The sequence below is a fragment of the Pan troglodytes genome, chromosome 20 (assembly GCF_028858775.2).
Source record: "Pan troglodytes isolate AG18354 chromosome 20, NHGRI_mPanTro3-v2.0_pri, whole genome shotgun sequence".
Classification (NCBI taxonomy): Eukaryota; Metazoa; Chordata; class Mammalia; order Primates; family Hominidae; genus Pan; species Pan troglodytes.
In genome coordinates this window covers 40,871,220-40,894,680 of record NC_072418.2, presented here as the reverse complement: position 1 = coordinate 40,894,680, position 23,461 = coordinate 40,871,220, and the positions used below count along the sequence as shown (strand labels likewise).

Below are 23,461 nucleotides of genomic sequence, written 5' to 3'. Positions count from 1 at the left end.
CCTAACTACTAATAGGCTACTGCTGACCAGAAGCCTTACTGATGACATAAGCAGTCAATTAACACATATTTTATATGTTACATGTAATTTACACTCTACTTTTACAATAAAGTAAGGGAGAGAAAACGTTAGAACGTTAGTAAGGAAACTGTCAGAGGCTGTGCACAGTGGTTCATGCCTGTAATCCCAGCACTTTGGAAGTCCGAGGTGGGAGGATCACTTGAGCTCAGAGTTTGATCTCGGAGTTTGAAATTAGTCTGGGCAACATAGTGAGACCGTACTTCTACTAAAAAAAGAAAAAAAAATCAGAGAAAATATATTTATTATTCATTAAGTGGAAGTAGTTCATCACAAAGGTCTTCATCCTCATCATCTTCATGTTGAGTAGGCTGAGAAAGAGGAGGAAGGTGAGAGGTTGTTTTTGCTGTCTCGGGGTGGCAGAGGCGAAAGAAAATCCACAAATAAGTGAACCCACACCGTTCAAATCTGTGTTGTTCAAGGGTCAACTGTATACTCAAATGGCCTAAGCCCTTACAATTCACCTCTCTGATCAAATGCCTCCTCAGAAAAACAGTTCTTGACTTTACACCTAAATTTGCCCTGTTATTGGTTAGTTTCCTTCACAGTATATTTGACTACGTGATATTATTTATCTATTTGTTTACATGTTTATTTTATATCTTATCTAGTATACTATTAACTTCCATTTTATTTGCTGGATACAGGAATGAGTATATTTTAAGGCAATGGAGCCACATATATAAATACAAGTGAACAAGAAGATCTGGAAATCAGTAGGGTCCAAAATACAGGTAAAATGATCCACCAGGAGGGATCATTCCCATCACTGAAATTGGGAGGAAATATGAGAAGAATAAAAAGTGAGTGGTTAACAAAGAGATACTATCTCACACCAGTTAGAATGGTGATCATTAAAAAGTCAGGAAACAACAGGTCCTGGAGAGGATGTGGAAAAATAGGAATGCTTTTACACTGTTGGTGGGACTGTAAACTAGTTCAACCATTGTGGAAGACTGTGGCAATTCCTCAAGGATCTAGAACAAGAAATACCATTTCACCCAGCCATCCCATTACTGGGCATATACCCAAAGGATTATAAATCATGCTGCTATAAAGACACATGCCCACATATGTTTACTGCGGCACTATTCACAATAGCAAGGACTTGGAACCAACCCAAATGTCCAACAATGATAGACTGGATTAAGAAAATGTGGCACATATATACCATGGAATACTATGCAGTCATAAAAAAGGATGACTTCATGTCCTTTGTAGGGACATGGATGAAGCTAGAAACCATCATTCTGAGCAAACTATTGCAACGACAGAAAACCAAACACTGCATGTTCTCACTCACAGGTGGGAACTGAACAATGAGAACACTTGGACACAGAGTGGGGAACATCACACACCAGGGCCTGTCATGGAGTGGGGGTAGGGGTAGGGGTAGCATTAGGAGATATGTCTAATGTAAATGACAAGTTAACAGGTGCGGCACACCAACATGGCACATGTATACATATGTAACAAACCTACACGTTGTGCACATGTACCCTAGAACTTAAAGGATAATTAAAAAAAAAAAAAAGTGAGTGGTTAACTAAGGTGAAGGTGAAGCTCACTGGGTAGCTTATGCAGAGTATTTATCTTCCTTATAAATCACACGCCTTTTCTCTGCTGTGAATGGAGATTTCCAACTAACATCCCAAGTGTATGTCTCTTCCCTGACCACACAGGTTGTTATTTACACAGATGGCTTCCCACAGTCAGACTTATTTTTACCTGTACACCATCTTCCTTTTTCTTCCCTTACAATCATCCAGGGCTCTTTTCCTTGCTCCAATGATGTAATTACATCTGGCTTAGAAAAGTCACGTCCTGCTTACAAAGAAAAAAAGGCCACTTGATATAGAAACATACTTTGCTGTCAAAATTACAATTGTAATAAATCAAGGATCAAAATGAAACTGAATAAGGTTTTTGAGAGGATGAGGAAATTAAAGAACAAGAAATCAGTTAGGTTGGGTAAGGATTTTAAATATAACCTACACACCCATATCTTTTTTTTTTTTTTTTTCCTGAGAGTACACATAATACCATGGTTGAAAATACAGACTCTAGAGTCTGGTATCAGTTCCTGCCTTTACCACTTCCCAGCTGTGCATGACCTTCAGCAAGTCATTTAAATCCACTGGGCTTTAATATTCTCAACTGGAAAATGAGGATATAATAAGATTGTCGAATTTAATAAGGATTAAATTGGTTGAGACATATATGTGAAATGCTTAGAACACTACCTTTAATAGACACAGTGTTCACTACTAAGGTTATTATTGATATTGTTGTTTTATTAAGAGTATACAAGAAAAAATATTTATAGGATATTCATTCCATTTAAAATGTAATGTTTATAGATGACAACTTTAAACCACAACTTTCAACCACGAATAGGTTAAAATTTGCTTAGGAAATAGAATGTGTTTGCTTCAGTTTTAAATGAATTCAATTTATCTAATCCAAAGCTATATACATTATAAAGGTTCTTTTGATAATTAGAGCAATTCAGGATCCTATGTCAAGGTAATCTGCAAGTGGATCAGATGCTATAATGGAGTATCCACAGTAATTCAGAGCATAAATAAATAGGAAACCTGGATCCTTTTACAATGGTTATATAATATAGGCTGCTGAATCCTAATCTAGCCCTTCCTTATAAAAGAAGAAAGACAACTGTAACTATGACCAGAGAAAAGTTTGAACATCACTGAGGGACAGGGAAGATGAGTATGTCTAGTGAAGCTGTCACTTCCTACCCAACAAAGCCCAAACCACTTCTTATGGGAAAAGGGAAAAGAAATTTAACTAGTCTCTTGAAAGACAGCCCTAAAAATCACAGTGAAAAATCATCCTAGAGAGCAGATTCAAAGTTATCCTAAATTGTCTGAGGCAGAAAACATACCAAGTTACTACAGTTCTCCATCATCACATCCCAATACAAGGTCTTCTGAACATGGTCGAGACATTCCCACTCCTGCTGCGAGAAGTCTATGGCCACATCCCTGAATGTCATTGATGCCCGAAACGGCAAACCCATAGTGTTACTGGAGAAATTAAAGGAATACTTTCAAGATGGATGGAGGGGAAATAAGGACTATATTGCAGGAAGAGAGCAATGTAACAAGCATGTTGTCTACAAATTTACAGTATGAGGGGGACTGAAGTGGAATGTATACATATTTTTTAAAAAGACTGCTGGCATATAGAAAACTATGTGGCATACTCTAAAATACTTGCACCATTTGGGAATAAATAAAATAATAATGTTTGCCTATGAAAGTAAACAGTGAATATAAGCATAATGTCTGATTGGTATCTGCCATATAAATTTTTAAATACATATGAGTTGCTGGGGAAAATTTTTGCTTTTAAGAGGAGCAAAAAATTTAATCAGATATTTTCCCCAAATGAAGTATAAAGTCTCATTTGATTATTATTATTTTTAATAGAGACAGGGTCTTGCTGTGTTGGCCAGGCTGGTCTTGAACTCCTGGTCTCAAGCAATGCTCCCATATCAGCCTTCCTAAGTGGTGAGATTACAGGTGTGAACACCTGGGATTACAGGGATTACAGCACCTGGCCTTGATTTTAGAAAATAGGGTTTACATAAAATTAAGAATTCTCTCAAGCATTAAATACTTCATTACATTGGATCTCACCATAAGCATTTTTCTCTTGTTTTGACAAATCCATGTATTTTGGGGGCACACGAGAATTATATCTTAGGGCAATATCAGACTTAGTTGTTTACAATGCAGTTAGGATACACAACATTTTTAAGGTCTTCCCCAGTTCTAGGATTCTGTGTTCACTTGCTACTTATAATGACATTCTCTTTTGTGGCTCTCTACCATCTCTCACTGAGCACCTGGCTTGCTATATAGGTTACCAAAGATCCCCATCCCCTAGTATTACATGCTTGTGTAATCTCCTTCCCTTGCACGTGGGCTGAACCAAGTGACTTGCTCTTAATAAGCAGAATAGCTACAGTGCTGAAATGTTACTTCAGCACTTTTTCTGTATTTCTCTCCCTCTCTTGATGTCTCATTTGCTCACTGATTAAAACACAGCTACCATGTTTTAAGCTATTCTATGGACAGACCCACATGACAATAAACCAAGAGCAGCTTCTAGGCAACAGCGAATGAGGAACTAAGACTGTCAGTCTGAAGCCTGTGAGAAACTGGATCCTGTTAACAACTAGTTGAGTGAGCTTAGAAAAAGATCCACCCCAAGTTAAGCCTTAAGATGACTGCAGTCCTGACCAAAACCTGGATCTCCTTGTAAGAGATCAAGAGCCAGAGAGGCAAGCTAAGCCATGTCTGGATTTCTGATCCAAAGAAACTGTGAGATAAATGTTTGCTGTCTTAAGCCATTAAGTTTTGGTCTAATTTGTTATGTAATAATAGATAACAAATGCATTGAGTTAAAGAATACTAAGGAAGGATAATGAATTATATACATGTCATCTAAATTTAGTAGGTTCCATCCAACATCAGAATAGTCCTGATATTTATTCCTGAGGGGTTTCTTGCCAAAATCCATAACCTCCAAGTTTGCAAGTCCCCAGTCATTTACTGAACCACACAAAGCATGAGATTTCACCCAATGAATGACTGAGTTTGATCATTCAATACCAAATTTCCATCTTCACTTCCTGGAAATCTCCAGTCGGTGATAATTTAAGTTTTGTTACGGATGGTCAAATACAACCATTGACTCTATCTTACCAAACTAGACTTGACCCAAAAAGCACAAATCTTTACTTAAAAGGACTTAACTCCACCACTGCCCTTGATAGAGGGCTCTTAAGATATGCTGAATAATTTGCTCAGTAATTACATGAACAAAGGAGGTTTATAATGGGACATATTGGGTGGATGCTGGGAACTGGAAGAATAAGAGCTGGAAGCATGTTATTTGATGAGCCTCTCCTGGTAGGAAATTTCAGGAAAATTAATAAAAATACCTTCATGACCTAAAAACACACACATATTTCTTTTTTTTTTTTTTTTTTTTTGAGACCAAGTTTCGCTCTTGTCCAGGCTGGAGGGTAGTGGCACAATCTTGGCTCACTACAACCTCTGCCTCCCAGGTTCAAACGATTCTCCTGCCTCAGCCTCCTGAGTAGCTGGGATTATAGGCTTCTGCCATCATGCTGGGCTGTTTTTGTATTTTTAGTAGAGACAGGGTTTCACCATGTTGGCCAGGCTGGTGTCAAACTCCTGACCTCAGGTGATCCACCCGCCTTGGCCTCCCAAAGTGTTGGGATGACAGGCCTGAGCCACCGTGCCTGGCCAACACACACATATTTCAACAAGGAGAAAAACGTGAACTTACATGGGCCATGGTTTTAGAACTGCAAGAGTAGATCAGTCCTCAGGGTTCCTCTACCAGAGAAGCACAGATCCAGAAAGCCAGAGCTGGAGGAAGAAGAAAGACCTTGAGACCAGTTTTGCATTAGTGTTCCTGACAGACCTTAAGTTACTTAATATTGCTGTGATGCTCTTCCATTCCAGGTCTCAAACTATTTCCCATCATACATAATTCGGGCAAATTGGGGTTCTGGATAAATCTATTTCCTCCCCCAAATCACAGAGGTCTCCACTGAACAAAGTCATAGAAGAGAAGCATTTCTGGGGCCAGGCATGATGGCTCACGCCTGTAATCCCAGCAACTGGGGAGGCTGAGGCAGGAAGATCGCTTGAGGTCAAGAGTTCAAGGCCAGCCTGGGCAACATAGTGAGACCCAGTCTCTACAAAATAAAAATCAGCTGGGCATGATGGCGCATGCCTATAATCCCAGCTACTTGGGAGGCTGAGGCGGTAGGATCGCTTGAGTCCAGGAGTTCAAGGCTGCAGTGAACTATGATTGTGCCAGTGCACTCCAACCTAGGTGACAGAGCAAGACCCTGTCTCTACAAAAACAAAACAACAACAAAACAGAGGCATTTCTGCATCACAGACAAACTATGATGTTAGCAGGGAGGTTTCTGGCCACTGTATTATTTTGGTGAGGCAGATGTAGACCTGAGATTGGGCAGCAGGGTCCTGGTCTGAGTAGATCCTCTTCTTTCTATTCCCATCTTACAAGATTGAAGGCCCACATCGTCCAGAACTTCTTCTGTGGCTTTTGAATTGAGCAAAGACACTGGAGACAGAAAGGCAGCATTTAGTATTTTGGATCTGACAAAGCTTACTACATATGGCAGACCATCGTACATGTAAAATGGGAAGCTGTGAAAAATACTTAAGGACACAGGAAATATTTCAGATATATTGTCAATAGAAAAATCAGGTTGGCCAATATAATCATTATTATAAAACATATGACTATCAATACAGAGAAGCAGACGATTACTGAAATCAGTAAACAAAAATTTGGAAGGTTATATGGCCACCTATTAACACTATTTTTCTTTTTGTTTGACCTTGATTTTAATTTTTAAAGCCTTGTTCATAATTATTCCAATAATAACAATAGGTTAACTTGAAATACATGTGGGCTTTTTTAGTTTTTGTTGTTGTTGTTGTTAACAGGAAGATGTTCCCCCAAAAGAAAGGGACTTGAGACAATGTCTTTGTTCTCTACATTTACGTTGTTATACTAAATGTCTTATCTTTTGTTTCCTTTGGATCCTATTATCTGAACTTACTTGATCATTTCTTCTCAGGTATGACAGAATTCTGTCTTGAAAAAATGGGGAGTAGTCCCTGAGTAATCTTTTGAATAAACTGATGGCCGTCACCACACAGCTTTATTTCAGATCTTCTGGACAAAAAGGTTTATTTTGTTTCTAAGCCTGTCAGATAAGTCATGTCCCCTCAGACAGCTTCTGAATTATTATTATTTTGTTTTATTTTTATTTTTGAGATGGAGTCTCGATCTGTCGCCAGGCTGGAGTGCAGTAGCCGGATCTCGGCTCACTGCAAACTCCACCTCCTGGGTTCAAGAGATTCTCCTGCCTCAGCCTCCCGAGTAGTCCCAGCTACTCGGACTGGGCGCACGCCACCACGCCCAGCTAATTTTTGTATCTTTAGTAGAGATGGGGTTTCACCATGTTGGCCAGGATGGGCTCGATCTCTTGACCTCGTGATCCGCCCGCCTCCGCCTCCCAAAGTCCTGGGATTACAGGTGTGAGCCACCACGCCCGGCCGAATTACTTTATTCTATTTATAATACTTTCATTTTGCATCTAACCTAATTAGAAGGAAACTGAGCCACGAAAGAGCACAAAATCTATTTATTGCCATAGATTCAACAGGATTGGTATAATTTGTTCATATCCTGTTGTGATAGACAGACTGAAGTGTATTTCCAGCGAATTCACGAGGTAGGATCACACACTGCCTAACACATATTAATCCTATTCAGATATTACCTTCACTGACAGATAATAAACATTTTAAAGGACGCAATCATGTCTTTTTAGTAACTGTATTGTCCCAAATACTGCAAATTCCAGAGTCACCACAATGTAGAACATTTATGATCTTACCCTTCAAGGCTCCACTTGCAAGTACACCCTGCCGCAATCCCCAGGAGGGAATCCTATCCTAGAGTCTATTTGTTACCAGGACCCCATCTCAGGGCAATTCCTGATCCATAATTCCCATCCTAACAGCAAGTCCGTACCTTCTTGCTGGAAACTCAGGTAGGACTCAATATCTGATTTCCTGGATGGGACCATTTCTCTGTGGCAGTCATACTTGACTGAGAGTAGGACAAAGGAAACAGCAGGGAAGGGTTGCTGACGCCACGGAGCCACAGCAACGCACGCTTTGCAAAGGACACGCACTGCACACCCAGGTTACACAAGGTCGACCACGCCCCCCTCACAGTCCCACAGCTGCACCCACGTCACACAGGCACGCCCGGCCCTGTCGCCGCTGCGCGGTCTCTCACACTCCCCACCTGTCTCCCAAAGATGATCCCCCACCTCGGCAGCTCCAGCACCCCCGGGCCTGAGGAGGCGGGAGAGAGCCCGGCCCGCGCCCGGGGCCTCCGCGCTCTGAACGCCTCCAGCAGCCCCACTCTCACAGCCATGTAGGGTGCCACGTGGGCTGCGGGCTGGGGCTGTAGGGGCTCCCGCAGCGACCCACGCCGCCTTCTTGCTCAGGTGACTGCAGGTCACTCGCAGCGCGGAGCCAAAGGTCCAAGTTTTCTCCGTCGTCAGTGGGAAACGTAGTCCACGACGGAATATCCAGACCCGCAGTCCCTGTCGGGAAATGAAGTCTAGGGGCGTTAAAACCTCTGAGAAAAGCGGTGGTGACCACGGCGACCGCCCGCCACGCCCACCGCCGAGTCCCGGAGGCTTCTGGGAGTTGCAGCCTGGGCTAGGAGTGCGCATGCGCAGAGCGGCCAACCCTTGAGGGAGCGTTTCTGACGTTAGGTCAAGGGCGGTGTTCCTGTGTTCTTAGGGCCCCAGGAGGCGAGTCTGAGTGGAACCTGGCTGGGGTAGGCTGAAAGGTGATTTCGACGCTCTTCTGAGGCCTCAGACGTGTGTGATGACTGCCCTGTAGAATCAGTGCTGTGACCCCGAGTAACAACGCGCGCTTGAGTTGGTATAAACTCCTGAAGGTAGGTTTATAATGTACAATTCTGTACGCTTGTGTAATACTTTTTGTATTTTGCATGGATGGGCTTTGCTGCATTTTAAAGCCCATAGACTGGAGAAACATCTTTCATTGGTAATGCCTGGTCATGAGATCCCAAGACAGTGAAGATAAATTGTGGCCAAACGCCCAAAATCTGGGTAGAAGGTGCTGTCAGAAGAATTGAGCCAGGCGTGGTGGCTCATGCCTGTAATGCCAGCACTTTGGGAGGCGGAGGTGGGAGGATTGCTTGAGCCTGGGAGTTCGCCACCAGCATGGGCAACATAGCAAGACCCTGACTCTGCAAAAAATAAAAAGGTTCGAACCTGTGGTCCCAGCTACTCAGGAGGCTGAGGTGGGAGGACGGCTTGAGCCTGGGAAGTCGAGGCTGCAGTGCCACTCTAACCTTGGTGACAGAGGGAGACCTTGTCTTAAAAAAAAAAAGGAACCAAGGTTGTGTTTATATGTATTTATGTTCATGAGGACATTGAGCAAATGGGAAACGTACTCATCAAAGGATGCCTATGTTTTAGTCATCAGCATTATTACGTATTTTAAATATGTAATGCATACATAGAATAACAGTTCAATAGGTATGAAAAGGTTTAAGTAAAAAGATAAGCAGCCTTTCCTTCCACATATTCCAGTCATACAGTAGCTAACCTTAGAGTCAACATTTTTATTTTGGTATATATCCTTCCAGAGAAGGTATTTTTATATAAAAATATGCACATATACACACACATACAAATGTATTTATATCCATGTATAATTCCAAATATACATATATGTAACATGCATATATTTCGGGGGAACCAGCCCCCAATATTTCAACGTAGGTTCTTTTCCATTTTCCCTAAGTGTTGGCCGGTGTGAGAAATAAAGAGAAAGTGTACAAAGAGAGAAATTTTACAGCTAGGCCTCTAGGGGTGACATCACATATCAGCAGTTTCCGTGATGCCCCTGAGCCACAAAACCAGCAAGTTTTTATTAGGGATTCTGGAAGGGGAGCGGATGTACGAACAGGGAGTAAGTCACAAAGATCACATGCTTCAAAGGGCAATAAAAGATCACAAGGCAAGGACAAAATTAGAATTACTGATGAGGGTACGTGTCCCACTATGCATGCATTGTCTTGATAAACATCTTAACAGGAAACAGGGTTCGAGAGCAGACAACCAGTCTGACTAGAATTTACTAGGCTGGAATTTCCCAATCCTAGTAAGCCTTCGGGTACTGCAGGAGACCAGGGAATATTTCAGTCCTTATCTCAACCACATAAGACAGACATTCCCAGAGCGGCCGTCTATAGACCTACCCCCGGGAATGCATTCCTTCCCCAGGGTATCAATTATTAATATTCCCTGCTGGGAAAAGAATTCAGCGATATTTCTCCTACTCAAACGTCCATTTATAGGCTCCCTGCAAGAAGAAAAATATGGCTCTATTCTGTCTGACCCTGCAGGCAGTCAGACCTTATGGTTATCTCCCTTGTTCCCTGAAAATCGCTGTTATTCTGTTCTTTTTCAGGGTGCACTGATTTCATATTGTTCAAACACCCATGTTTTACAATCAGATTTCATATTGTTGAAACACACGTTTTACAATTTGTACAGTTAACACAATCGTCACAGGGTCCTGAGGTGTCATACATCCTCAGCTTACAAAGAGGACGGGATTAAGAGATTAAAGTAAGATGGCATAAGAAATTATAAAAGTATTAATTTGGGGAACTAATAAATGTCCATGAAATCTTCACAATTTATGTTCAGAGATTGCAGTAAAGACAGGCGTAAGAAATTATAAAAGTATTAATTTTGGGAACTGATAAATGTCCATGAAATCTTCACAATTTATGTTCTTCTGCTGTGGCTTCAGCCGGTCCCTCCGTTCAGGGTCCCAGACTTTCCACAACACATATATAAGTACATATTTCGTTTTCTTCATGTAAACATAGTTCCAAATCAGTACGTAAGGAATGTCATTTTCAACAATGCCAAAGACCCCAGTATGGCTGCATCCTAGTTTAAGAAACATGCCTTCTCCTACTGTATATTAAGGAATTTCCTATGTTTCCTTTCTTTCTTTCTTTTTGAAAGAGAGTCTTGCTCTGTCTCCTAGGCTGGCACTGTTGCAATCCCAGCTCACTGCAACCTCTGCCTCCTGGGTTCAAGCTATTCTCCTGACTCAGCCCCCCTAGTAGCTGGGATTACAGGCATGCACCACCACACTTCGCTGATTTTTTTGTATTTTTTAGTAGAGACGGGGTTTCACCATGTTGGCCAGGCTGGTCTCAAATTCCTGACCTCAAGTGATCTGCCCATCTTGGCCTCTCAAAGTGCTGGGATTATAGGCAGGAGCCACTGCACCTAGCCCCTATGTTTTCTTAAAAGCAATGCTCCAAACAATATACTTGCGTAAACATTAGTTTACATATTTGTACGTTTTTATATCAATTCTCAAAAGTAGATTTGCTATGTGCATTTTAACTTGTGACATTGACAAATTTCTCAGCATGATTGTACCATTTTACATTTTCACACCAGTGTGTATCTGTTTCCTGAACCAACAAAATTCATTTTGACCCAATTCTTTTTACTCTAATAGTCCATTTTCTCTTAACCTGAAAAGTCATCTCAAACAGTCCTTTTCCCTGTAAATCAAGGCTCAATAGAGATTCCACACCTTTAATTTTTTTGCCTGATCTCCCTTACAAATAGGACAACACTAAAATAATATTCATTTTAGGTTTGTATGCTTAGCAAAATGAAATTTCAGCCACAGACACTTTTCCAAAATTATTTTGAGTAGCTCAACTTCAGACCATGCATTAAACTAGACTGAGAACATGATTTAGTGCCTTATTTGAAGTTTGAGTTTTATAAAACCATGCATGATGGATACTGAAAGCTCTGAAATGGAAGTAAAAATGAGTTGGAGCCAGGCGTGGTGGCTCATGCCTGTAATCCCAGCATTTTGGGAGGCCGAGGTGGGTGGATCAGTTGAGGTCAGGAGTTCAAGACCAGCCTGGCCAACATGGTGAAACCCCAACTACTAAAAATACAAAAATTAGCCGGGCGTGGTGGCAAGCACCTGTAATCCTAGATACTTGGGAGGCTGAGTCGGGAGAATCACTTGAACCCAGGAGGCAGAGGTTGCAGTGAGCCAAGATCGTGCCACTGCACTCCAGCCTGGGTAACAGAGTGGCACTCCAGCCTGGGCAACAGAGTGAAACTCCATCTCAAAAAAAAAAAAGAGTTGGAAAGTGTTTTGCCCACCTCTTTTCCCTTGTGGTGACAGAGTCTTGCCCTATGGTTCTGGAGGTGTCTGACACATGACACCTGAAAACTGGACAGATGAGATTGACAGCAGCTTATTAATCACATAAAAATGCATATCCCAAAGAAAGAAAGTTACCACATCTGCAGGAAGATTGCACTTGGAAGTAGACTACCTCAGCAGGGGCTGTGAGAGGCAGGTATAATAGTAAGAGGATGAGGTGCCCCCTGGTTTCCATGGGAGAATGAGATTATCTTGCTTCATTGGTTTCATGGGCTGGCAGGGAGGTGAACTCCATTAGCTTGAGGACCAGGTGGGATATAGCTGGTCTGGCCTTCGAAGGAACTAACTGGCTGGGAGCCTTTCTTGCTGGGTAGGGGGCATATCTGATGAGAGCAGGGAAACTCATGGTTAGGCCTTTGGGACCCGGTGAGGCTCAAAGGCGTTAAGATAACAGATGAAATTTTAGGTCTTACAATATAAGAGAAAACCAGGACCTGACAAGAAATCCTTGTTCTTTAGTAATTTCCTTATAAAAATTAATAATATCTGAGAAAAATTGGAAATAAACATAAAGGAGAGACATCATCCATAATACCTTTGTACAGTAAAAACCAATGTGAATATTTTGGCTGGGTGTGGTGGCTCACACCTATAATCCCAGCACTTTGGGAGGCTGAGGCAGGTGGATCACTTGAGGTCAGGAGTTCAAGACCAGCCTGGCCAACATGGCAAAACCCTGTCTCTACTAAAAATACAAAAATTAGCTGGACGTGGTGGTAGGTGCCTGTAGTCCCAGCTACTCAGAAGGCTGAGGCAGGAGAACAACTTGAACCCGGGAGGCAGAGGTTGCGGTGAGCCGAGATTGCGCCATTGCACTCCAGCCTGGGAATGGGCAACAAGAGTGAAACTCCGTCTCAAAAAAACAACAACAGAAAAAGTGCCAGGTGGCATCACGGGCGTGGTGGCTCATGCCTGTATTCCCAGCACTTTGGGTGGCCGAGGTGGTGGATCACGAGGTCAGGAGATGGAGACCATCCTGGCTAACACAGTGAAACCCCATCTCTACTAAAAATACAAAAAAGTTAGCTGGGTGTGGTGGGAGGCGCCTGTAGTCCCAGCTACTTGGGAGGCTGAGGCAGGAGAATCGCTTGAACTTGGGAGGCAGAGGTTGCAGTGAGCCGAGATGGCGCCACTGCACTCCAGCCTGGGTGATAGAGCAAGACTCCGTCTCAAAAAAAAAAAAAAAAAGTAGGAGTCTCCGGCTGCCCCCACTTTCTTTGTTCTGACCAAGAAACAGAATGCTTTGACCACTATGACCTGACCAGCTGCATGTTTTCAGCTCGAGCCTAAACCCAAACCAGGGCCTTGCACATTCCTAAGAACTGATTTAGTTTTAGGTTGTTGTTTGATGCACTGAAAGATTAACCATGTTGCTAAACACATATACTAGATCCTGGGCCAAATATTTTAACTGTCATGTAAACTCCATGACCCAATCCCTTCATTAAGGACATTACATGGGTGGCACATCTCTCTTCTCGTTATCCCTCTCAGGCCACGGCCCTGTATATTTAAATTCCCCTAGTAAACACTTTGCACTGATTGCCCGGACTTTCAGTGCTTCTGTCTTTAGGATCCCAGCTGGCTCCATCTTGGGATGGAATTCCTTCTGAGAACTTCCCTGCTGCCACTTTTGGGGTGACTCCAGCCCTGCTTAGGACAGAACAGATGTCATGAACTCTATGAGCTCTGTGACAATCAACCCGATTATTCTGAATTTGAACGGCATAAAATTTTCAAATTATGGAAATATATTTTGTCATTATTTCTATTTTTATTTTTCTGAGACAAGGTCTTGCTTGGTCACTCAGGCTGGATGGAGTTCAGTGGCACGGTCACGGCTCACTGCAGTCTCTATCTCCTGGGCTCAATCAGTCCTCCCACCTCAGCCTCCTGAGTAGCTGGGATCATAAGCATGCACCACCACATCTGGCTAATTTTTTCATTTTTTGTAGAGACAGGGTCTCACTACATTGCCTCGGCTGGTATTGAACCCCTGAGCTCAAGCAGTCCTCCCACCTTGGCCTCACAAAGTGGCAGGATTACAGATGTCAGTCACCCTGCCCAGCTGGAAATTTATTATTTTAAACCTGCCTTCCTCGGTGATTCTTCTTGCATATGTTTCTTTGTTAGTCTAGGTTAAAATCAATATGATTAACAATGTTGATACAGACACAGTGGCTCATGCCTGTAATCCCAGCACTTTGGGAGGCCAAGGCAGATGGATCACTGGAGCTCAGGAGTTCAAGACCACCCAGGGCAACATGGTAAAACCCCGTCTCTACTAAAAATACAAAAAAATTAACCGGGTATGGTGGCATGCACCTGTAGTCCCAGCTACTTGGGAGGCTAAGGCAGGAGAATCACTTGAGCCCCAGAGGCACAGGTTGCAGTGAGCCGAAATCATGCCACTGCACTCCAGCTTGGGCTACAGAGTGAGATTCCATCTAAAAAAAACAAAAAACAAAACAAAACAAAAAAATATTGTATTTGTTGTCATATAGCAGAGCCGAAGTAATTAATGTGTTGCTGTTAGATTTTTGTTTTAAATGTTTGGTTATCAAAAATACATTTTGAACATCATTGTACATGCATTTTATGTATTTTTACTAATGCAGTCATAGGCTATAATGTTTCAATGAACAACAGATCACATATATGGCAGTGGTCCCATAAGATTATAATGGACCTGAAAAATTCCTGTTGCCTAGTGATGTGGTAGCTGTTATAACATCGTAGCACAATGCGTTCATCACATTTGTGGTGATGCTGGTGTAAAACATACTGTGCTGCCAGTTCTATAAAAGTATATAGTTACTTTGATGATATGTACTGTACATATATAATACTTTGATAATAAATAACTATGTTACTGGCTTATGTGTTTACTATACTCTTTATCATTATTTTAGAGTGTAGTCCTGCAATTGACAAGAAAAAGTTAAGTGTAAAATAGCCTCAGGCATGTCCTTCAGGAGGGGATTCCAGAGGCATTGTTATAGACGATGACAGCTCTGTGTGTGTTATTGCCACTGAAGACCTTCCATGGGACGCGATGTGGAGCTGGAAGTCAGTGATATCGATGATCCTGACACAGTCCTAGGATAAGCTGTGTGTTTGTGTCTCAGCTTTTACCAAAAAAGTTCAAAAAGCAAAAAAAGATTTAAAAATAGAAAAAGGTATATGAATAAGGACTTAAAAGAAAATATTTTTATACAGCTGTATAATGTGTGTTTTAAGCTGTCTTATTACAAAAGTCAAAAAGTAAAAATTAAGTTGCAAGTTATAGTAGGCTAAGATTGTTATTGGAGAAAAACATTATTGTATAAATTTAGTGTAGCCCAAGTGTACAGTGTTTACATGAAGTCTGCAGTAGTGTATAGAAATATTTTAGGTCTTCACGTTCACTCACCACTGAATGGCTCACTTAGAGCAACTTCCAGTCCTGTAAGCTTCATTCATGATAAGTGCCCTACATAGGTGTACCATTTTTTATCTTTTATACTATCTTTTTTTTTTTTTCTCTTGAGACAGAGTCTCACTCTGTTGCCCAGGCTGGAGTGCAGGGGCACGATCTCGGCCCACTGCAGCCTCTGCCTCCCGGGCTCAAGTGACCCTCCCACCTCAGCCTCCTGAGTAGCTGGGACCATGGGCGCCTGCCACCAGGCCTGGTTAATTTTTCTGTTTTTTTGTAGAAATGGGGTTTTGCCATGTCACCTAGGCTGGTCCTGAACTCCCGCACTCAAGCAACCCCCCTGCCTCAGCTTCCCAAAGTACTGGGATTACAGGCATGAGCCACCACACCCAGGCTGTGTTTTTCTGTTTTGTTTCTTGAGATGGGATCTCATTACGTTGCCCAGCCTGAACTTGAACTCCTGGCTCAAGCAATCCTCCAGAGTGGCTGGGATTGCAGGTGTGCACCAGCACACTCGGCTATATACTATATTTCTACTGATCCTTTTCTCTGTTTAGATATGTTTAGATACACAAATACCATTGTGTTACAGTTGGCTACAGTATTCACTACAGTAACATGCCGTATGGGTTTGTAGCCTAGGAGCAATAGGCTATACCATGTAGCCTGGATGTGTGTGTAATCGGCTATACCAAAGGTTTAAGTACATTCTGTGATGTCTGCACAGTGACAAAATTGCCTAACCACGCATTTCTCAGAGTGTATCCCTGTTGCTAAGTGAGGCGTAATTGCATTTCCTTAAGCGAATTCCTAGAAGTATAATTTGCCTACAGGTATAAGTGCTTATAGTGTAACAGACCTTGCAATCATAGCATTTGAGGTGGTAGACTAAAATGACATAGTTGCTAAGGTGTCTTATATTCTAGTAAAATAAACTCTGACTAGGAATCAATGTATTAAGGACCACTATCCAGATTCAGGTGATGTGACAGAAATCTTAGAGGAGGTTCAGCTATGAGGAAACTGAAGGAAACACAAGTAATTCAGCAAAAACAATCCAAATTTATTGTTTTTCTGTAAGATCAGGTAGAGATGGTTTTATTTTTTATTTTTTATTTTTTTATTTTTATTTTATTTTATTTTTTTTGAGATGGAGTCTCGCTCTGTTGCCCAGGCTGGAGTGCAGTGACGCAATCTCGGCTCACAGCAAGCTCCGCTCCCCAGGGTTCACGCCATTTTCCTGCCTCAGCCTCCCGAGTAGCTGTGACTACAGGCGCCTGCCACCTCACCCGGCTAATTTTTTGTATTTTTAGTGGAGACGGGGTTTCACCGTGTTAGCCAGGATGGTCTCGATCTCCTGACCTCGTGATCCGCCCGCCTCGGCCTCCCAAAGTGCTGGGATTACAGGCGTGAGCCACCACGCCCAGCCAAGATGGTTTTAAAAAGTGAACGTTCTGCTTTTGAGAGTGTAGGTTTCCGGTTAAAACACACACACAAAAGTTTACATACATATATTTCAAGTAAGGCATGGCAACTGACCAAAAATTATGATATATTTAACCAAAATACCCCAAGATCAAAACAAAAAGATAAACACTGTTAATATACGGGTGTATGATATTCTAGACTTTTTCAGTCTAGTTATATATAATGGCCTGAATCCTATATTGAAATATGTGTATGTTTTACAAATAATATCATGTTCTACATGTGGCTTGTAACCTGATTTTTTTCAAAAATAATATTTCTGAAATATTTTTTATATCCTCAAGATTTTTCCCTATCTATCATTTATTACATGGGTACTTTAGTAATCAGGTTCTCTGGAATAAGAATGCCCAAAACTGCCTGACTGTGCAGGAAAGGGTTACCTCAGCAGGCCTGTGGTGTTCAACCCTTATACATTCCAATGAAAAGCCTGTGTTCAGGAGGACTGGCCCTTCACTGGCCCCTGGGAGATAATCTCTGAGTACTTGGACTATCGTGCTTCCTATGCTGTATCACTGTCACCACAAAGTTTATGCAAAAAATGTGACTTATGATGAATGGCTATTTTGTATGCCCAAGGCCCATGCTATATAAGCTTGACTTCTGGAAGGCTGGAGACTGAGTAAATTTAGGAGTTAAGTTCAGTCACCCAGGCACCATGGACACCAACATTCAGACGAGATTCCCTGTTTGGCACTACTTTGCACATGCTGGCACACACCATGGTGGGAAGAATTAAGTGCTGTTGCCATGCAATTCTAATGGAAGGGGAAAACTGGAAGCTTGTGCCTCGTCTCTCCTGGACTTTGTCCAGTGCCTTCTCCCATTGTTCATTGTTGCCTGCATCCTTCGCCTTGAGTTTGAGTATGGCAGCTCTTCTGGATCCCAGGAGTCCTTCCAGCAAATCATTGAGCCTGAGTGGTCCTGGAGACCAGTGGCACACCTTTGTTCAAGATAATGGTTCACTTCTCAATCAATAAAAATGTACTTGTAGACGCATTCATTGCTTTCAACTGGTGGGAACAAAACTGTTTGAAACGGTACTATTTTGTTTACTAATCACTAGGCTCTAATTCTTCTGTTGTATTAACTGTTGCTTTGTATTGGCTTAGGGTTTATTTTGCTATCTTTATAACTTTGTGTATTGAATGCTTATTCATTGTTTTATCAAGTTTATCAATGCCAGCTCATTAACAGGTATTGAATGAGTTCTGGGGATAGAGTGGTGAACACAAATTCTGGCCTTTACTCTTCGTTTCCTGTGTGCATTGAAGGGTATTAAATTCCCAAAAAGGTCTGGCAGTATCCCCATGTTCTAATATACAGGCCTTTAATTATTATTACTTTCTGAAGAGGCCCTGATTTCCATTTTTAATTCCATATTTAATTAAGGATTTACACAAGATTATAGATTTCTAAAAGGATGTGACACAATATCCCTGAGATTAATAACTGTAAAATGGCTCTTTATAATGGGGCTGTATTCTGGAGAGATCAAGCAATCACCACTATAACCAAGTGATGACGCTTAGCATCCTTAGTCCTGGAAAAAATCAAACATTATAGGCTTTTTAGTGTGCACATCATCTGTGACATATTCTTGCTGAAAATTCTTAATCATAACCTAGTAAACCTCTTGGTTTAACTTTAAATATACTAGAACTATGAGGACTAAGATAAAGAAAAATAAGACTTCACAATGAAACAATTTTTAAAATCCACAGTTGGGTGTGATGGCTCATGCCTGTAATCCACTTTGGGAGGCTGAGGTGGGAAGATCCCCTGAGCCCAGTAGTTCCAGACCAGCATGGGCAACATAGAGAGACCCTGTCTCCACAAAAAAATAAAGTTAACCAGGTATAGTGGCACACACCTGTGGTCCCAGTTATTTGGGAGGCTGAGGTGGGAGGATTGCTTAAGTCCAGGAGGTCAAGGCTGCAGTTAGCTGTGATTGCACCATGGCGCTCCATCCTGGGTGACAGAGCGAGACCCTGTCTCAAACGAAAAAACAAAACCACACACACACAAAACAACCCAGAATGTTCAGCATTCTATTAGACAACTTTCCTGTGGTCTTCAAAAAGCCAAACTCATGAAAAAAAAAAAAACAGTAGCGATATTGTTCTAAATGAGTTGGCAAATGTTCTCTAGAAAGGTCATGATATTATATACAGTAGGTTTTGTGACCATTGCAAATGGTCTCATTGCAATGACATCTCTGACATGGTAGTAAGAAGAAAACATGTAAACAAGTGAATGTGGTAGTGTTGCAATAAAACTACAAAATCCACTGGCAGGTTGCAATTAGCCTGTAGGCCATAGTTTTCCAGCCACTATTCTAAATTAAAAGTGAGTAACGCTTTATCATAAAGGCATAAACTAGAGCAAATACCAGTTTGAAAATGACCAAAAAGATATAACTTGGATAAATTTTCAAAATTTGAATACAGGTTAGGCATTAGAATATGAAATTATTATTATTATTATTTTTGAGACAGAGTCTCGCTCTGTTGCCCAGGCTGGAGTGCAGTGGCGCGATCTCGGCTTGCTGGGAGCTACGCCTCCCGGGTTCACGCCATTCTCCTGCCTCAGCCTCCCAAGTAGCTGGGACTACAGGCGCCCGCCGCCATGCCCAGCTAATTTTTTGTATTTTTAGTAGAGACGGGGTTTCACCGTGTTAGCCAGGATGGTCTCTATCTCCTGACCTCGTGATCTGCCCGCCTTGGCATCCCAAAGTGCTGGGATTACAGGCTTGAGCCACCGCACCCGGCCAAAATTATTATTTTTCTTATGTAATTAGAAATCTGTCTCTTGGCCGGGCACGGTGGCTCATACCTGTAATCCCAGCACTTTGGGAGGCCGAGGCAGGTGGATCACCTAAAGTCGGGAGTTCAAGACCAGCCTGACCAACATGGCAAAACCCCGTCTCTACTAAAAATACAAATTTAGCCAGGCATGGTGGCTCATGCCTGTAATCTCAGCTACTCAGGAGGCTGAGGCAGGAGAATCGCTTGAACCCGGGAGGCGGAGGTTGCCGTGAGCCGAGATCGTGCCATTGCACTCCAGCCTGGGCAACAAGAGCAAAACTCTGCCTAAAAAAAAAAACAAAAAAAAGAAATCTGTCTCTTTGGGGGATTCATTTTGATATATTTAAAAGTGAAGCATCATGATGTTTACAACTGTCCAATGATGCAGCAAAATATACAAAACAGAAAGGTCATATGACATAATATTAACATATATTTGCTGTACTGTTTTTCAGCTTTTCTTTATGTTTCTAATTTTTCATAAATTTGGGAGAAATGGCAAAATAGATATCCTTTGGCTAATTTCTAATCAATTTTGAAATGTGGAAGTGGAATGTAAATCATTGGCTAATTTAACATTTTTTTACACTTTCTAAAAGTATAAATATAAATTTCATTCAAGGATTAAGTGTTTGATTCACCTTAAGACCTCAGAATGAAGATGCTCTCAGGTTTTTTACATTCTATTAGAGTAGTTCAGAAAGAAAAAATTCACATTAAAAAAGGGGTAAGCAGTTACATGAAATGTTCCTAAATTCATTAGACCCATAAGAGTTTCATTTCAAAACATAAATGGTATTAGAAACAGTCGCTAATGTTTATCGAACATGAACTATTATGTCAAAAACTTTCCCATGTTTTCCACATAAATGAACTGATTTAGTTCTAACAGCCACTATAATGTAGATATTATTAGTATTGCCATATACGAATGAGAAAAAACAAGGAGTGGAAAGACAATTAGAATGGTTAAGATCGTACAAAGGCTAAACGCTTTCCTACGTCTGTCTGTTACATTAGCAGAGGTTTTCTGTGATATGAATTTACTCAAGTTTAATAATGATTTGTGCTGGAAAGCTTTTATACATAAAACAAATAAACAAGGTTTTGTGTGTTCTCTTAATATTCCTTTAGTATAAATATTCTGAGAATCCATAAATAGTGTTGGGAAAGGCCGTCATGCAGTCTTTCAGCCCTCACATGGCCACATAAGACTGAGCCTTGGGCCTGGAACACTTCCCTACTATGAGATTCAAAAGCCCTCATAGCCTGTGCTGGGATTATTGACTTGTGTGGGACTGTATTTCCCTGTTTTGGACTTATTGTATACTCTTTTGTTCTGCTTAAGCACATCTGTCAGTGGCCTTGAAGCACATTCCCAGCATTATGTATTTCAGACCCCAGGGGGGGAAGGGATGAAGTCCTGTCACTGCAGCACAAAGTGGGGTGTGTGCAGTTGCTAGTGTCTTCCATATCAGCTGCACAGTGGAACTGCCGGCTAGGGGGACTGACACATTGCAAGCGACACGATCTTATGCACTCTTTCTCCTCTCTAGCTTTAAGTAAATGCTGAACCACTTGAGCCTGGTGTGCTTGTAGTCTGTCTTCCACAACCTCAAACCATGTACCAGTCTCTTCCCTGGGTGGCACTTACCTGCCTTTTTAACCTTGGCTGCACAGTCTGGCCACACAGTGAACAGTGAAACATAGAGGAATGCCATAAAATACTTTATTTTATAAAATACAACATAAATACTCTGAACACTTGAGTCATAAATTAAAAACTTCAAACATTTATATTCCAAAAGAGTTCATACCAGTATAGATTATTTTATGTCCTGTAAAAACTGATCCATGCATAAAAGCCTTCTCACATTTTCTTCCTTCAACTGTTTCTCAGTGGTATAATTCATTCATATACTGTACATTGTCTATTATATGTATATGCCATAAAGTATTTCACTGGTATGAATTCTCTGATATACTTTAAGGATTGAACTAAGCCTAAAGGACTTCCCACATTTGTCACATTCAAAGGGTTTCTCACCAGTATGCATGCTCTGATGTACTTTGAGACTTGAACTGAGCCTAAAGGACTTCCCACATTTGTTATATTGAAAGGGTCTCTCACCACTGTGAATACTCTCATGCTGACTCAGTCGTCCATACACACTAAAAGCCTTCCCACACTCCTTACATTCATAGGGTTTCTCACCAGTATGAAATCTATGATGTATAGTAAGTTGATGGTTACTCCTAAAAGCTTTCCCACACTCTTTACATTCACGGGGTTTCTCACCAGTATGAATTCCTTCACGTCTAACAAGATGTGACGTGTGACTAAAGGCCTTCCCACATTCTTTACATTTGTAGGGTTTTTCACCAGTATGAATTCTGTCATGTTGTGCCAGGTTTGAGGCTTGACTGAAGGCCTTCCCACATTCCTTACATTCATAGGGTTTCTAACCAGTATGAATTCTCTGATGTTTCCTAAGTCTTCCAACTTCACTAAAGGCCTTCCCACATTCATGACACACATAGGATTTCTCACCGGTATGAACTCTTCCATGTTGAGCAAGGTTTGTGGCACGACTGAAGGCCTTCCCACATTCTTCACATTCATAGGGTTTCTCACCAGTATGAATTCTCTGATGTACTCTAAGGTCTGTAAGACGACTAAAGGTTGTCCCACAGTCTTCACATTGATAGGGTTTCTCACCAGTGTGAATTCTTTTGTGGATTCTAAGGTCTGTATGATGACTTCCCATATTCCTGGCAATCACAGGCCTTCCCACATTCCTGGCAATCACAGGGTTTCTCACCAGTGTGAATTACTTGATGTACTCTAAGGTCTGTATGACGACCAAAGGCCTTTCCACATTCCTTACATTCATAGGGTTCCTCTCCATATAGAATTCTCTGATGGAGAGTAAGAAATGAATGTTTTCTATAAATGTACATGTTCCCGTAGTTGATTATTTCATACCTCGAATCCAAATCTAAAAGAAATAAGAAAAACACTTTGTTTCCTTGACCAGAAAAAGTAAATGTTGTATGGTAGAATTAAGAGAAAATTGATAATCTCATCTATTAGATATGATATAAAGAACTCTAAAATACAGTTATATGGACAGAGGGTTCTAGAAGATGGCAGAGCAGGAAGCACTAGGAATGTGTCATCCCACCTAGACAACAATTGTACTGGCAGAATCTACCTTATGTGACCATTTTGGAACCTGAATATATTCAAAGCTTGTAACTTCCAGGGAAAGGCATGGATGGCAAACTGTGGTTAATTTCTGCTAATTTCAGCTCCAGGCAGCAACTCATCCCCCAGCCATGGGGCAAGCAGCCATGCATATCTTGCAGCTTAAGGGAGCCAGGGTGGGCAGCAAGGAACCTGTCCTCCAAAACTTGGGTATCTGATTTCTCATTGCTATTTCTGATCTTGGCAGTGCAGACAGATTAGCAGTCTGCCATTGCTGCACCCTTCTGCTCCAGTATGCCAAGCCCCTCTTGCTCCAGCTGAAGCTACTTCCAGGTGATTTAAAGGTCCAATTCCCTTCTTTCCTCTTTGTTTTTCTCTTTTTTCCCTTCTGGGGGCCAGACATTCAAACTCTAGGATGGGGTCCCCAACCCATAGTACTGGTCTGTGGCCTGTTGGGAACTGGATCACACAGCAGGAGGTGAGCAGTGGGCGAGCAAGTGAAGCTTCATCTGTATTTCCAGCTGCT

General features: G+C 41.6%; 1 protein-coding gene across 1 annotated transcript; it reads right to left on the bottom strand.

Annotated features, from left to right (window-relative positions):
- Window positions 1-305: 305 nt before the first annotated feature.
- On the bottom strand, window positions 306-22,495 carry LOC101056926 (zinc finger protein 628-like). Its single transcript, XM_063800406.1, has 5 exons — window positions 22,279-22,495; window positions 7,996-8,448; window positions 6,111-6,231; window positions 5,422-5,504; window positions 306-1,902 (listed from the first exon to the last, which is right to left on the bottom strand). The coding sequence occupies exons 1-4, from the start codon at window positions 22,493-22,495 to the stop codon at window positions 5,435-5,437; spliced, it is 861 nt and encodes a 286-aa protein (XP_063656476.1). The 3' UTR covers window positions 306-1,902; window positions 5,422-5,434.
- Between the last annotated feature and the right edge of the window lie 966 nt (window positions 22,496-23,461).

What these genes read in the sequence shown, in the direction of transcription:
- LOC101056926 (XM_063800406.1), bottom strand. Translation starts at nt 22,495, where the DNA reads ATGGGAAGTCATCATACAGACCTTAGAATCCACAAAAGAATTCACACT. An exon ending in ACATGGAAGAGTTCATACCG is followed by an intron (nt 8,449 to 22,278) that starts GTGAGAAATCCT and finishes CGCTCCCTCAAG; the next exon opens with GGTTGGCCGCTCTGCGCATG. An exon ending in GGATCATCTTTGGGAGACAG is followed by an intron (nt 6,232 to 7,995) that starts GTGGGGAGTGTG and finishes TTCTGTCTCCAG; the next exon opens with TGTCTTTGCTCAATTCAAAA.